This window comes from Eubalaena glacialis, chromosome 5 (assembly GCF_028564815.1).
Source record: "Eubalaena glacialis isolate mEubGla1 chromosome 5, mEubGla1.1.hap2.+ XY, whole genome shotgun sequence".
Lineage (NCBI taxonomy): Eukaryota > Metazoa > Chordata > Mammalia > Artiodactyla > Balaenidae > Eubalaena > Eubalaena glacialis.
In genome coordinates, this window is record NC_083720.1 from 153,100,957 (window position 1) to 153,116,778 (window position 15,822).

Genomic DNA, 15,822 nt, shown 5'->3' on the forward strand with positions numbered 1-15,822 from the left:
TCAAACCCCGGCTGCTTGGAAGGAGCTCTATGGGTTTGGAAGAACAGAGGGAGAAAACAGATGTTTTCCCCTTTACCCCCCAGGGTTAAGGAATCAGGACACTGAAATGTTACTCAGTCGGGGGCAGAAGGGAGTGGAATGTGCCAGTCGGCTGGCTGACGTTTTCACAGGCGGCTCACAGGGCACCGGGCTGACTTCAGGAAGTGCAGTATACCATGCTCATGGACACCCCTCAGAAGGCAGCTTCTCCACGTGAACTGTCGTACTTTTATTCATACTTTTACAGGCAGATGGAAATAAGCTGAGTCCCCGACGTGAGTTCTGAAATCCTTGACTTGCCTGGCTGCAAGTCAAGTGTCTACAATGTGCCAGGCGCTGTTCAGCGCACAGGGATCCCACACAGAGCTGAACGGCTGTGAGACCAGGGAACCCCCAGCCACAAGGTGAGATGCTAACAACTCAGGCTTCCTTCTGTCCACCGCAGAGGTGCTGTGAGCATCCACAAGATGCTTTTCTTCTGAGCCAGTCAACATGCACAGGGAATGTGTCCAGGAGACCTTATTCATCTGTGATTCCTTGTACCCAGGACAGGGCCTGAGACACAACGGACAATTAATAAATGTTGGCTGAGCGTACGGCATTTCTGCACCGAAGTGTTATCAGGTGAGGCTGGCTTGGTTTCAGCCTTGAGGCTGGACTTAAACCTCCAAAATCAAATCCCCGTTTCAAATAGCAGCGAGTAGGTAATTTTACTGAGAATTTTGAAGGGAGATAGAAGAGAGTTTTTCCTCAAAGTCACACAATACTACTTAATAAAATAAATCCTAATTAGACATGTCTGTCTCACCCCTAAGTTTTCAAAATCCCCTATAAGACCAGAAGATCCTCACTCCCTAGTCCCAAATCTTCAGGGTCCCCTGTCTCTCGCCCGGTCTTATGCTGGGCACATCAGCTTCTTCTTGGCAGGTGGAGGAAAGAGGTGAGGTGCAGTACTTGTATTATAAGTACTTTTTTTTTCCCGATCACAGAAGCAAGATGGAGATGACCCTGAAGACCACTTTCTTCTGGAAGTCGTACTGCTGCATGATTCAGTTTAGAAAACCAAGTAAGACCCAGGCTCTTGTTCAAATCCCAGCTCTGCCACACACCGGCTGGGACACTTGGGCAGTCCACTTATCCTGTCAGCTTTCTCATCCGTGAAATGGGGGGCAAAAAAGGACCACACCGCAGCACTTTTTGTGAGAGCTGCAACCTGCTAGTGGGCTACGAATTCTTTAGCGGATCAAAACTGGTATTTTAAAAAAGGAGCAGAAAAGAAAATAGAGTAGGTTGCAGCGTTAACATTAATTGATGACACTTTTGTTTGTTATGTATAAAGATGTTTGTTACTGGATCAGGATGTGAAATGCATTAAGCATGGGTTGCAGACAAAAGAAAACTTTGAAAACCACCGACCTACTTCATAGGGTTCCTGTGAGGATTAAACAAATCAGTGTGTGTAAAGCACCTACCCCAGCACACCACAGAGGAAATGTTAGCTACTCACTCTCTCTGATAATTCTTGGAAAAGGTGGGCTAGGTAAGACATTTCAGAGTACTGAAAGGTCATTAATTCTGATTAATTATGAAAAGAACCAAGAACTTGTAATAGAGACATGAAAAAGAAAGGCAAAAAATTAAAATAATAAAAACCCAAGGAGGATGTTCCCTTTATCCCCACTATAAAATGCTGAATAATAATTTTTACGAAATATAAGCTAAAGGACTGGCTTAGTGCTCTCCAGCATTTCCTCAAAAATATTTTAATATCATGTAGTAAGGTTTCTATGTAAAAGTACTGTGGTATATGTCGTCAATCAGATATTCTAGGAAACAATACAGCTACAACTCTCAAATGCAAGAAGAGGCCTAATTTTGGCTTGTAACCTATTGCCATTTTCACGAGAAAAGGGTGGGTTCAATCACCCCTTAGTGCGTGTGACAGGGCTGGGCCGTGGTCTGCAAGGCAGTGCAACGTGGAGTGGTGCTGGGGCCCTGGTGTACGTCCCCATCGCCAGGGCTGCGTGAAGCGTGCCCAGCTGTTTCTCTACCTTTGCTAAGGGGACTGGTACCTCCAGGACACCGAAGAGTTTCTGCATGAGAGTTACGTGGGGTGGGTCCCAGCTTCGTGAGCCAGGTAGAGAAATTCCCCAGTTGGTGCCACAGTTGTAAAATGTGCGACTTTCAGTTAAATTATACCTAGGCTCAGTTTCAGCTTTGAAAGTGCTATGTCTAACACTCCTTAATATTTTTAGTATCACTTTTCTTTTTAGAATAATTTTACAATTAGAACAAATGTTAATGCATACAGACTGCAAAGACTTTTGGAGTTTTGTACATTAATAAGAAAATAATTTGAGCTTTCATCCCCACCCTCCTGACTGAGGGGGCTCTTCAGCGAGCATCTATTTATTCCTGCAGAAATTAGCAGTGAGAAAAAAGAATAAAGGCTTAAAAATGCTGATTGCTGGCTCTTCTTGGCCCATGTCATTCAAGTTCAAGACAAATGTTTAACTTTCTCTGGAAATACGTTTGCTGTTTGGAGAGTTTACTAGAAACACCGTACTGATGATTTGACTATAGGATTTGGATTTGAACAAATAATGCCCTGAAACTCTTAAATCAAACCCATTCCCTCAACACACATTTTCTGAGCACCTACTAAGAGCTTGGCACCACCTAGGCCTGGGGCAGAAAGTTACAGCATAGAGACAGTCTCTGCCCTTAAGAAGCTCACACTCGTGGAATAAGTAAACAAGATGATTTCAGATGGGGATAAGTTCATATGATTTTCTTTAAGCAACTAGGGCAAAGGTTTACTCTCTAATCAGCAGTTAGAGAACACCCTTGTGAAAATGGGACATTTCAGCTAAGAGTAAAATGCCAGCAAGAGGCAGCCATGGAAAGCGCATCCCAGATGTTCCCTATGAAAATAACTAGATCATCTCAGTAAGTCTTTAAAAAAATCTATGTGTACTCCTCCTTGTATATATGGGGGACATATCCCCCCGCCTCACTCAAATATCCGTTGAGCATCTCCTATATGCCAGGCAGGATTCACGTTGCTGGGGATGGAGCAGTCAGCGTGGCACAATAGGTGGGTCTCTGCCCTTGGGGAGCTTCTAGGGGAGAAGAAGAACCAAACAAAAATCCCCAAGGAATTACTAGATAACCACAGAGTGTGGTGAGTCCCAAGGAGCAAGCTTGACACTGGAAAAGGAAGTGCAAAAGTCAAGCGCTCAGAAGCTGCTATATAATTCCTTCAACGGGAAGAATTCTGAGGTTGGCTTGTTCGTGTAAATGCAAACACCGCCGCCAAAATGAAAACAGACTAATGTGACCAGGCCCCTATTCCTGCCCAAGCTCATCTTGCACACTCCCCTCACAACATCCAGCCTTCCTCTGCTCCTGGTACACAACGGTCTTTCTGCGCCCCCCACACAAACATGCAAAGCCTGCTCCCACCCCCGGGCTCTGCCCCAGCGGCCCCCAGGCCTGAGATGCTGATGATGTTGGTGATGGTGGTGATGATGGTGATGGTGGTGATGGTGGTGATGAAGGTGATGGTGGTGGTGATGATGGTGGTGGTGGTGGAGGTGATGGTGATGGTGAAGGTGGGGATGGTGGTGATGATGTTGGTGATGGTGAAGGTGATGATGGTGGTGATGATGATGGTGGTGAAGGTGATGGAGCCCCTCTCCAGAACCAGGGGGACGGAGACCCCCACGCTGGCCCGCCCCAAGCACCACATCCCAGGGCCCTCTCTGTCCCGTCTCTCACAGGCGGCCTCACTCTGTGGGTCATGAATCTCCCTTTGCCCCTGCTCCCCGTGTGTGTGCATGTGCGCGCACGTGTGTGCGTGTGTGCGCGTGTGTGCATGTGTGTGCACGTGTGCCATCCGTCTTCACACCCAAACGGCACAGTGGCCAAAACTCGGGTCCTGTCTGAACACCGTGACGACGCGTGCTCTTGTCCTGAAGGCTGACCGTAAAGCACTTAATAAACGTGTCTGAACATACGAGCTAGATGTTCTCCTCACACGGATGGTTTTACTACTTTCCAGGGCGCAGAGAATGAAGACATTACCTTCCTGCCCGTGATGTGAGCGTGCTGCTGGGGAAGGGAGTCAGCAGCTGGATGGAGGTGATGGCTGACCAGGCTGGGAGGCGGGTCCCAACCCCAGCTGCCTGGACCTTCCTCTCCCCCTCGCCACGACCGCCAGATTGCAGCTTCCGCCCCACCCGTGTCCTCTTTCTAAACTACAGCTGACTGCTCATGGCTGGGGCACTCGCGGGCACTTCTGACTGAGATACTGTCTCAACACCAGTCCCCCCAGGCGCCTCCTGCTCCCCCCCATATGATGCATGCCCGCATGCCCCACTCGTCGTCCTGTTAGAAACTGGAGAGGCACCCTTTGTCCCCCCCGCCATGCCCTGTGTCCCATTAGTTTCCGCGCCCCGCCAGGACCACCTTCCAGCACGGCTGAAAACCGTCCCTCCTCTCTCCCGAGACCTTACCTGAACATTCCTAAGAGCAGCCACTCAAATAACCTCTTGAGAACGAATTTATCTTTCTGATTCATATATGCACAGAGGACACATTCACAGTCTCCAGAAAAGAATGAGAATGTACTCCCTCCATCCCTGTCCCGGGGGGACCCCTTCCAGACACATTCGATGAACACGCTTTTCTATCTTTATATGTGGAGAGAGATCTTGTATATGCCCTTTTTCTCTTGAATCATAAATGACCGTTTACGGCAACTCACTGCTGATAAACTTTTCTTTTTCACTTAGAAATATATCTAAGAGAACTGTTCTACTTCGAGGCCTGCTAGGCTGCCGTGCGCTTCCAACCACCGCGTGGGGCTGCTCTGTGGGACGAACGTGACTTAAGCAGGCCCTGGATGAACACCTAGGTCACCTCCAATGTTCTGCCAGTGACAACAGCTTATTGTGTTTCCTACTCCTAGTTTTCACCCTCCACAAAGACGCGAGGAAAATGGTTCTCAAACTTGCTGTAAGTAAAGTCTATGAAGATGAACATCAGATTTTACAGATGTCTCCCTCACTTGGCTTCCTTAATACAAAAAAATCAGGAAATAAGGCAAAGACCGCTGAGTAAACTGCTAATACTCTAATGTAAAAAACACTGTGAGCTTGGTATTGAGTTTGTTCCTTTACTGAGGAAGTGTCTTTAAAAAATATAGGTGGATCGATAGTCTAACCCATTAAAGCAGTAAATTGGATATTCTTGTTATTGCTCTATTCCTTATTCTGCGTGTGCGACAAGCTATGTAAAGAGGCACTGGGGCACTTATCATGAAGGGTAAAATGCATGAAGGCACAGATCAGAATTAAGATTTGATTTCTTCTCTGTTATTAGAGTAAGCTACTGAATGACCCAGAAAATAAGTTGGATATTCTTCTAAGGTACTATTCTAAAAAGGGAAAGAGGGGAAAAAAACCCAGTGAACTGTTTTGAAAAATTTTATGCTAAATCAGATAATCCTTTTACACTAGCTTTACAAACACGTGTGTGCGCGCACACACACACACACACCGGTGAGGAGCCCTAAAAGTTTGGGGGAGAAAAAGTTAGTGGGAAAAAATCTATCTTCTGCCCACCTCCCTCAGTCCTGTACCCCCTGCCGAACTGATCTACTTTAGCAATGAATATGCGGGTGCAGTTTTTTCTGGAGCAGTTGGTGAGGCACCAAATAGACCTAAAATATGGAGCCAATCAGGCTCCCCCTTTAGCTGCCCCCGAACAAGACTAAGTCCAAGTCCTCACAGGGCACTGGTGCCTTCTGTGATGAGGCTCGCCCACCCGCCCCCCAATCCCCGACATTGCGGGAACATTTAACCTGGGCAGCCCCAAGACCTATACCCCTGCGCGAACGAGCTTCAGAAATGCGCTTTTGCTAAACGCTGATGCAGTTCTCTCCTCCCTCCCGGGTGTCCCTCGAATACCCCGTCCTGGGCGCCACCCCCAGGCCCAGGTCCTCCGTTCCCACAGGGCGGGTGTGGCAGTGCTCCTCACACACCGTTTTCACTCTGGGTTTACATGGAACTTCCTGAGGGCACGTGCTATGGGTCACTCGTCTTCTACATCGCCCCAATGCTGGCAGAGCCTGCCAGCCTCGGGGTACAAGATTGTTATTCAATAAATATAATAAATGTGGCTTCATGGCCTGACTCAGGGCTACCTGGCCGACTCCTTCCCTTCACCTCGACTGTAGCAAACTGGCCCAACTGTGGAAGCCACCACGGTTAACTGAGCTCTCCTACGACAGAGGGCCCTCGGGAGTGCCAACCCAGACAGCGCATGGCACCCCCGGGGCACACGGCGCACGAGGGGCACGCGGTCAGCACCCACGACATTCCTCCCTGACGCGGGCGGAAGACAGGTGCGGGGAAGGGGCTGGCGGAGGGCGACAGAGACCCTCGGTGTCTTGTCTTTCTGCCGGGAACCGTACTGCGTGCTCTCAGACTCCTCATCCAGATCAAGCTCCTCTCTGTAGAGGATGACTTAAAAAGCAAAAAACAAACAAAGGAGCTTTTCTAAAGTTACTTCTTTACTGAACTACTGGGGAAAAAAAGACACTTAAGTCACCCTTCAGATGTGACTTGTGTGTTCAGAGTTTTGGGGCAGCCGTCATGCGGCCAGTTCATCATGAAGATGAACTGGTGTCAGCTGTGACTTCAGAGCTTCTGCTGGCCTGGTACTGACAGCTGCAAACATTCCCCATCTCCAAAGGTGCCGGCCTAGGTAACCTTGGCAACGAGTGACGTCTGGGGGACGGAAGGTCAGAGGAACTGCACACAAGCCCTGCACTCTCGTTTAAAAAAGGCGTTTCCCACAGGACCACTGGGGTAAGCACCCTGGCGCTGCTGTGTGTGCCCTGCAATGAAGCCATTAACTAAATGCACGGCAGGCCGGGAGCCGGTGTCTCGTTTGCAGATAAGCCAGGTGGGGAGGGTGGGACGGTCCACGGGCTCACAGATAGCGGGCAACGGAGAAATCAGTAGCACTCACGCGTCACTGGACACAGGTGCAGGCGTCACCGACAGCAGTACGCACAGAGACACGCAGACACACAGCCGGCACAAACCCACGTATCTGGTGTCCAGACCCTGGGATCTAATTCCGTCTCCAGTGAAAGGACAGGGCAACATGGAGACACGACTGATTCTAGGGATGGGGCAGGACATATACAAGGCACGTCTGGAGCATCCTGTAGTGCCAGAAAGCGAGGAAGCGCTACACACATACACACACACACACACACACAGAGTGGGATAGGTTAAAGAAACACAGGAGCCAATGGAAAGCGTTCCACGGCTTCCATGGCCAAAGCTGGAGCCACGTGAGTGACAAAATAAAGCAGTAGTGGGCTGACCTGAAGTGTAAAGTAAGCATTCTGAGTCCATATTGATATGAACGACTGACTGACAGGACGGGCGAGGAAGGAGGACAGCCGGCCACGCAGCAGAGCTCCCAGTAGCTGACGCAGGGCCCTGCCCGCAGCAGAAAGGGAGAGGCCAGACCCTGAGCCAGCCAGGTGACCAAGGCCGCCATCAGCGGTCATAACTTACGTTGACAGCACATGCCCTTGGTCGGGGGCGATGAAAATGTCACCGAACCTCCGTGACCTCTCTTCCAAAACCCCGTCTACTCACGTGCGAAGCATCACACAAATGCCAACAGCTGGCATTCTACACGGTAGCCGGCTGCTACTTCTGGAGACTGTCAAGGTCGTCACGAAACGCAGAAAGCCTGAGGAACTGCCAGAGCCGAGCAGAGCCAAACGGACGGGACAACTAACCGCCCCGCCTTACGGGCTAAGATGTTAACGACAGGGAGGCTACACCGGAGTTCCCCACTGCCGTGTCGACTGCTCTGCAAACCTACAACTGTTCTGAAAGATAAATCTATTTAGGATATTTTCCCCAGCTCTCAACTCTTCAGACAGGAAGTTACAAATTACAGAAAACAGGAGTAAACAATGCCTGTAAGTTCTCTCCATCTTCCACTGCTAATGCAGGTCCGACAGCCGGAGTCGCCGCCCTGCTCCAGGACGAGGACCCTGGGCCACACAGTGTGGGCGACGTGAGGAGCACAGGCCCGAGGAAGCAACCCCGGTGGCGGCACGAGCGGCCTTTGGTGGAGGGCGACCCTCCCAGGGCTGACGCGGGGATTTCAGAGCAGCTCCCAGGACGGAAGGGGAGCAGAAAGCCCCCGGGGGCCCCGTGCAGCCAGCCCCCCATCTGCCCGGACCCCCAACAGGAGGGCGGGAGCCTCGAAGGAGAGATGGCGGGTTCAGGGGCCCAGCTGCCGACGAAGCCAAAGCTCACATCTGCATCAGGTTCACGTCTGCCCTCTCCTCCCGAGAAAGGTTCAGATCCGGCTGCTACTGACCTTTCACTTCAACGCAAACGCGGCCCTCAACCGTCCCGCTTCTCAAAGGGCGAGGGACACTCGTCTTGGGAGCAATTCAGAGTTGGAATGAACAGGCTGGGACCTGGGACCCTTTGCTGCAGGGCTTGCACCTGGACACACCTCTCCTCCACCCACAGATACAAAGAAACTCTAAGGGACTAAAAATAACTGGGTGCAGGCGCAGTTGGGGCACATTATGGACAAAAGATACGAAGAGACCAAAAACCCAACTGCCACTTCTGAGGAGCCTGGAGCAAAAACAGGGGTTCAGGAGCAAAAGCAGGGCACTGCACACGCCCCCTGCACTCAGCACCACCTAAGGGGCGGGCAGAACACCTAAGCCGCCCCTCCAGCCTGACCCCTGGACACACCCCTGCCCTCACCCCTTATAAGGAATGAGCTCGCCCCCCCCCTCAGGGAGCGAGCCGGCAAGGGAGCCTGTCCTTTGTTCTCCTTCCCTCATGCTGCAGCAGGGGACCCGATAAAGCCTTGCCTCAATTTCTTGTCTGGCCTCTAGTCAATCTCTATTGCTCACAGAGGCCCAGAACCCTGGTCAGTCACAACTTGCCATGAGGAGAGAAGGGGTACAGGAGACAAAATCTGGAGCATCACGACTCCAGGACAGAAGAAAGAGTGAGCAGGTCAGCGGGCAGCCCCCGCGGTCACAGCCAGAGGGGTTCCCAGGGACACTATCCTTCCCCGGGTCGGATGCTCAGGACTCAGCAGGTCCCGGGGCCACTGGCTCAGGGAGGCTCCCCTCTTTTCAGCGGGGCGCTGCTCGACGTACGTTCGGCTCGCAGGAGCCGTCCCGGTGCGCGTCACACCCAGACCTCAGAGGGCTCGCCCCACGGGCGCTGCCGGCAAGAGGGAAGCACGTACCTGAGCGGGCGATGCCGCTGTCCCTGTCCTCGCTCAGCCCTCTGCTTGGCATGTCCACCGGAGTGCTGTGCACTGCAGGAAGCAAGGAGACCGGGTCACGGGGCTCGCAGAGGCGGGCCGCTCCGACCACCTGCACCCGCTTCACGACTGCTGCGGTGACCGCACGAGCGCACACAGGGAGGGCTGGGAAAGCAGAATGCGGTTCAGGAAAGACGGGGGAAGGAGCGGGCAGAGGCCAGCGGCCCCCTGCCCGTGCCTGGCCCCCGGCAGCACTGCAGAGGCTCTTCCGAGGGACGCTCGCCTCTAAAAGAAGCCGAGTCTGCAGCTGTGAGGACACTTCATACGACGAGCAGGCATCCTCGAGCAGATACTTTCAGCCATTTCCCTCATTAGTAGTAGTTAAATAGCATTTAAGTATTTTCAGTAGTTTCGATGTACTGAAATACTGCAAAATATTAAGTACTTTCACAATGCTTTATAATCAGTTTCAGTAGTAACTACAGGCAACCTTGAGAAGAGAAAGGCTTGAAAACCATTTCAGGAATTTAAAAAACCCTTCTGTGTTTTATAACCCCTCTCTTGGCAGATAGAAACACTTATATTCATTTTCAAGTATCTCTTCCTCCGCCTCTTTTCCATACACACCCGTTCACAATACTACGGTAGCGCTGCTAAGAAAACACTCGAAAGGACTGCAAACTTCCAGGAATGCTTCACGTTGGTCTCGACTGCGCACTTGTTGAGCGACACGGTAGCTGACACGTCGCTACCGTAAGCTTTACGGTGCACGAGAAGCCCGCTGCTCTGCCTGATTATTACACTTGCCAGCTATTTTGTGAGGCGTGTTTATTTTCACAATTTTAAGGAGAGTATATAAACATGTTATCCTCACCCGGAAGTAGGCAGGAGGGTGTCAGTTAACTAGGGTGCCTAGCATATTTCGGCTACAGTGAAAAACAGAATGCAGAACACCGTCTGCGGTAAACACAACCCCTAATGTTCGCCATGAAGGCTCCCACGCTAGTTAGTCACGCCAGCCTGCGGCAGACATTCGACAGCCTGGGCTAGAAGGCCAGGCCGGTCTCAGAATGTACCTACCCAGAGATAGAGGTGGCTACACCTGTAAAGAAGCTGGAAAGTACATTTGAACTACTTAAATGCTACGGACAGAGAGAGGGAGAGGCCGGTCTTCCATGCTCTTGTTAGGGTGACTTTTGAAGACACGGTGCAGGTAAGGGTGCAGGTGAAAAATGGATCAAAGATGCCACGGCAAAGAGAAACAGTTCACGGCAGCGGAAGAGGCCGAGGAAAATCGGAAGATGTTATCCTCTTAGAAATACGAAGGGCTCATTTCAGATCCAAATTGGCTTATGCCGCAGGGCTATGAGCAGAGACGTTTCCAACAGGGGTTCTGGGCTGGAGGTTTCAGAACGCCAGGCGCTCGGCAGCATTTGGAACTAAACATCTCACGAGCCCCTTGGATTTCTAGAGAGGCGCCCAACAGATTTGTTTCTAAGAACCTGCCCGGGATTTACGAACATGTGCGGGTCGCACCGTGCTCAGCATTCCACACAAACCTGCAAAGAAAGAGGCACTGCGGCTGAGCCGGAGCGGTCCTCCTTCAGCCGCCCCCGGGGGCAGTTTGCTGCCGCATCCCTGCAGCACACCTGGGGCGGAGACACACGTGGGGGCGGACAAAGTACACACACAGAAATAAGCACAGATTAAAGATAATGCCCAAACAAAACAACACCACAAACTCAAAGAAAGCAAAACGCACACCCACGACGGCGGGACCCGGAAAGCAAGACCCCGCTTACGTGGCGGAGTTTACCTAGGTTACTTCCAGTACGACAGGGACCCAGGTTATTCTGATTTGTGTTCAGTTTCCCCAGGTTAGGATCTTGGTTGATGTATTCGAAGCTGTCTTGCAAGCTAAGTCCAGAGAGGGAAGCAAGGGAGAGAGAGGAGAAAAACATCAAGGGATGAACAAAGCTGTTTGCTGACAGACAACTTTTCTTCATGAATTAATAGTGTCTCACATCTACCGAAGAGACTTGAACTTTAGGGGAATTTGTTGCAGGAAAAGACAAGAGAGGCTTTGGGAGGTAGTTCAACCTATAAAACTAAATGACGCATTCCAAACAATTTCACAATATTATGTAATGCGGGACACCGAATTCTGAAATCTTCCTCTGGTGACTGACACCTAGGATATGGCTATTCATTTCAAGGGTAATTTTACATAAACCCTCAAAATGCAATTCATTTCAACATGAATTAACATCCATGAGCAATTCAGCAACCTTTTTCAGGAGGAGCATATAACAGAAATTATGATTCTTACAGGAGTTCGACTTCACAGCTTCTTAAAAGTTAGAATTACTCATAAACACACGTGAGAGAAGCAGCTTTTAATAATTTATTGTATTTGTTAACAAATGAAATAAAGATTTTGAGGATAATATAGCATAATGAAGCCAAAATAATTTTTACTTAAATCTGAGCTTGATATTTTATTACAGGGAGTTAGTATAATAAATGTTCAGGTAATATCAAGGGTCAGAAAAATAATACCTCACAAAGAAATAAATATCAATTCCTATACTGGCTTAAGTCATGACAATCCAGCGTTAAATGCTCAAAAAAGTAAATTCATTATTCTGTTGAAAAGTAAGCAGACTTACTCAAAGGTACCCGAATTTGCAGAGGAACATACTTTTAATTTCCTAGGATTGTAAAAAAATAACAGCTTTCATTTGACCCCTAAGAATACCCCTTTAATTTACAATAAACATTTCTTCCAAACTTACCCAAGTATAATAAATGTTCTGTTGTTTTATTCAAAAAAGAAGTATATGAAATATTTCTGCTTGAAAAATTCAAAATATACGAACAATTGGGCCAGAGTAAGAGTTAAGTTAGACATTTAAGTATTCTCAGTCTACACAGAAGTGTAAAACTAAGAGGGGGAAAAAAACTCGGGAGTGAAAATCAAAATATTGCCTAGCCTGAGTCCCCACGGACCACAGAGGTTACACGGATGGCTCAGACAGACGATCCCTCCTGCCATTCAGGTGCCTCTCAGCTTGGGAAACTCACCCTGTGCCTCATTCCTTCAGAAATAAATAAACGAGCAGACTGACAGGTGAGATTTTTTGGTTTAGTTTTGTTTTGCTTCTGTTTTGGTCTTGGCCGTGCCACGTGTGGGATCTTAGTTCCCCGACCAGGGATCGAACCCGGGCCTCGGCAGTGGAAGCGCGGAGTCCCAACCACTGGACCGCCAGGGAATTCCCGAGATTTTTTTTCATAAGATGAAATACTATCCTTTTCCCCTTCACTTTTCATTTTCCAGGGAATGAGAACGTGGTGACTGGCAGTAGGAACAGAGTGGGTTAACAGGTGAAGACCCCCAATGTATGTATGTAGACCATCCCTTGTCTTTAAGGCCACCTGATAAGGTCCAAGGCCTTTTCATACTCACTATGTATTGGACAAAGGCCACCTTGAAAACCCCTTTGTTAATGTGGACTCGTCCTGCTTCTCACCTCAAAAAGCCTTATGGCCCTCAAAGAATGACTCTACCCAGAAACAGCCACTTGGAAAATTGGGGGGATGGGGAGGGGAGGGGGAAAATCCCGCACTTACTTATTTGTACTCCCACAGAAGCTGCCCATTCTGGCGGAGAAGACTTTACTAACCATCAGCTGTGGAGGAGAACTGGAGGAAAAAACAAAGGGACAGAAGAGGGAGCGATGCATGGGGTTTTTTTTTTGTTTTTTATTTTTTGTTTTTTTTTTAAACTTTTTCTGAAGCTTTTATTCATTTCTATATCTTATTTTACAGAAAATGAGACGTGCATTTTTCAAATCACTGTATCAATGGGGTGTCTAGATTTTTTTCTAATTTTATCATTTTAAAATCCCAAGAACGTTAAAACCCTGAGAGAGAGCTATGGAGACATTGCCGGGGCCATTTTCCTTGGGAGCAAATATTTCAGATGAACAAACTTGGCTTAGCAGAAATATTGCAAAGCAGAAGTTTGTTTTTTTCTCAGGTTACATTTTTCACCTGCCACGTGGCACAGATGAACAGATAGAAGGTTATAAGTGCAGGATTGGGAAAAGGCTTCCTTTCACACATCGTATAGCTTGTGCCTCCAGGGAGTTACATTCTATTCTGACACGCAGATAAGGACACGTGTTCTTTAATGTCGTCACATTCTGCTTTTTGCAGAAACTTTCATTCTAGACACCATTCCCTAGAAACAAAAATAAAACTCGGCAGGCGTTCAATGATTTAAAAAAATAAGAAAAAATATGTATCTCAATACAAGGGAAAAATCATGATAAATTTTAATCTGAAAATGGAAAATCTGTGAAATTTTGAAACTTTAAACTTAAAATATTTGAATAACTCTGATTAAAAGTATTACTATTACTAAGCTAGCAGATATTCAAAATGCTTTGGTATGCATTTTTCACTTACAGTACTTAGTTAAAGCTTAGGATTTTGTCCTGCTAAGCTGATTCAAGGTCAGAGTGATGTAGAAAATGTCAGACTATTCTATCTTTTAAAGATATATAAAAGATATCAAGTGCTAGCAAATATGAGGTGACAAAGTTTAGATTATTATTTTACTGCATAACTTTTTTGCGCATGTTTGAATGGAGTCATCATCCCCAAGCCACGTCTCACAAGCAGTGGCCCGAACTCACCGTATGTAGTGAATCTTCAGGGTGGAGCCTTTGTAGCTCATGGCGACCGAGCCGAACATCATCTCCCCAAGCATGTTGACATCAGAGGCGGGTCGCGTGTACTACCAGACGTGCAAGAAACCAAAATCGTGTCGAGTTCAACACGATAGAAAATAATGTGCAATTTTGTTGGTAATTAGAACCATTTCTCAAAGCAGCAACTGATCATTTTACAATCTTAATCTACAATGGTGACTGCCTACTTTTTTCCCCGAATTATCACTGATGTTCACGATTTCTGCTTTATACACTATATCCTCGTACAGGATGCAAGCGCTTCACCAGAGTTCATTTTTAATCTGGTTATGAGAAACAACGACTTTCATCGTCTCCATTTACAAAGTCTAAATAGAAAGATTAAGTGATGGAAGAGGCAGAGTAACTCCTCTTGATACTAAGAACACATCCTGAAATGAAATATAGCTCAGGGTTACCCAACCAAAATCAACAGTGTGGAACAAAAATGCCCATCGGTGTGGGCAGGGTTTCGTGGGTCCAAAAGATAACGGACAGTCTGGTCACCCCAAAGTTTGACTGAAACATTTTAAAATTTTTTGACCCCCTAGCTTCTGACCAGTCTTCGGCGTCCCCTTTGTCACCACAGAGGGGGGACGGCACCTTCCCCCATCCCCCGCTATTCAAACGGCTCCTGTCACAGCCAATAGGTGCTTCCCAGTTTGCTTTATTAAATGTCTCACGGTATCTGATGCACATAATTGCTCTCCTTTTTATATTTTTTAAATTACTTTTTATTTTTTTTAGAAAGGCAGACTGCCACGTGCAGCGCCTCATTTGGATGTGTCTGGAGTCTTAGAAGCTCGACTACCCTACGTTCTCCTACAAATGGACCTTGAGAGCTTGTCTGGAGGTTCTAGCAGGGGAGCGCAGCTACTCGTATACCCTTGACCGAAGAACGGTCCTCCTCTATCGGGGAAGGTTGTCCTCTTCGACTGAGTGCGCAGCTTCAGGAGGGACGCACCTGGAATGGTGAGGGAGGACGGGGACACCCGCCTAGCCAGCCCGATCGGCCGAATCAACCCTGGCGATCAATGGGGTGACAGATGTCGCAGCCAGATGGCCCTCACATCCTGCTCTCCCTTTTTAATCTCTACCTCCCCAAGTCATCCCTTGGACAGGGTTGTTCCTCAGAGGGCCCTCCTATCACTGTCTGCGCCCTCAATCGCTGCTGTGATTCCGGTTATTCCCGACGGGAACCCCCATACCTTCATCTCGGGGCCCGGACTCCCCTGGAGCTCAGGCGCTGGAAACCAAACGCCCTCACTCACATGACGTAACACTGTGCGTATTATGAACGTATGATGACACACAGGTGCATGCGTTTGGATACAGGATGCTCAGCTCCCACTGTAAGTGGTGGTGACACACGCTGAGGATGGATGTAAGCGTCAACCAAACCAGTGCGCACGATACCCACACGGCCTGACCGAAACCATACCCCCATCTCCTGTGACCCAGGCCACCAGGCAGACTCTCTGCTGCCTCGCTTTCTACCCAAGCAAAACCATGGCAATCAGCCTTGCAACTCCAAATCCACACACATACACGTATATATCCACACACACAGACACACATATGCACACCTACTTACACCTGCTTGCAAAGGGGGAAAGAGGAACAGACATCTATCCGCCTGATTTAACGAGCCTCCCACCAACCTCTTCTCGCTTCCTGCAGACAGAAACTA

At 48.6% G+C, this 15,822-nt stretch overlaps 1 protein-coding gene across 3 annotated transcripts in view; it reads right to left on the bottom strand.

The window, feature by feature from the left end:
• Positions 1–15,822, bottom strand: part of FNIP2 (folliculin interacting protein 2) — a 120,373-nt gene that overhangs the window by 41,982 nt on the left and 62,569 nt on the right. For 2 of the 3 annotated variants that reach the window (XM_061192655.1, XM_061192654.1), the window contains exons 4-7: positions 14,079–14,179; positions 13,009–13,080; positions 11,195–11,295; positions 9,361–9,432 (exon numbers count right to left, since the gene is read on the bottom strand). In XM_061192655.1, coding sequence (XP_061048638.1) covers positions 9,361–9,432; positions 11,195–11,295; positions 13,009–13,080; positions 14,079–14,179 — 346 coding nt within the window. Of the gene's footprint in view, positions 1–9,360; positions 9,433–10,937; positions 11,028–11,194; positions 11,296–13,008; positions 13,081–14,078; positions 14,180–15,822 lie in introns of all 3 variants that reach the window. The other variant, XM_061192653.1, reaches the window with a different exon arrangement.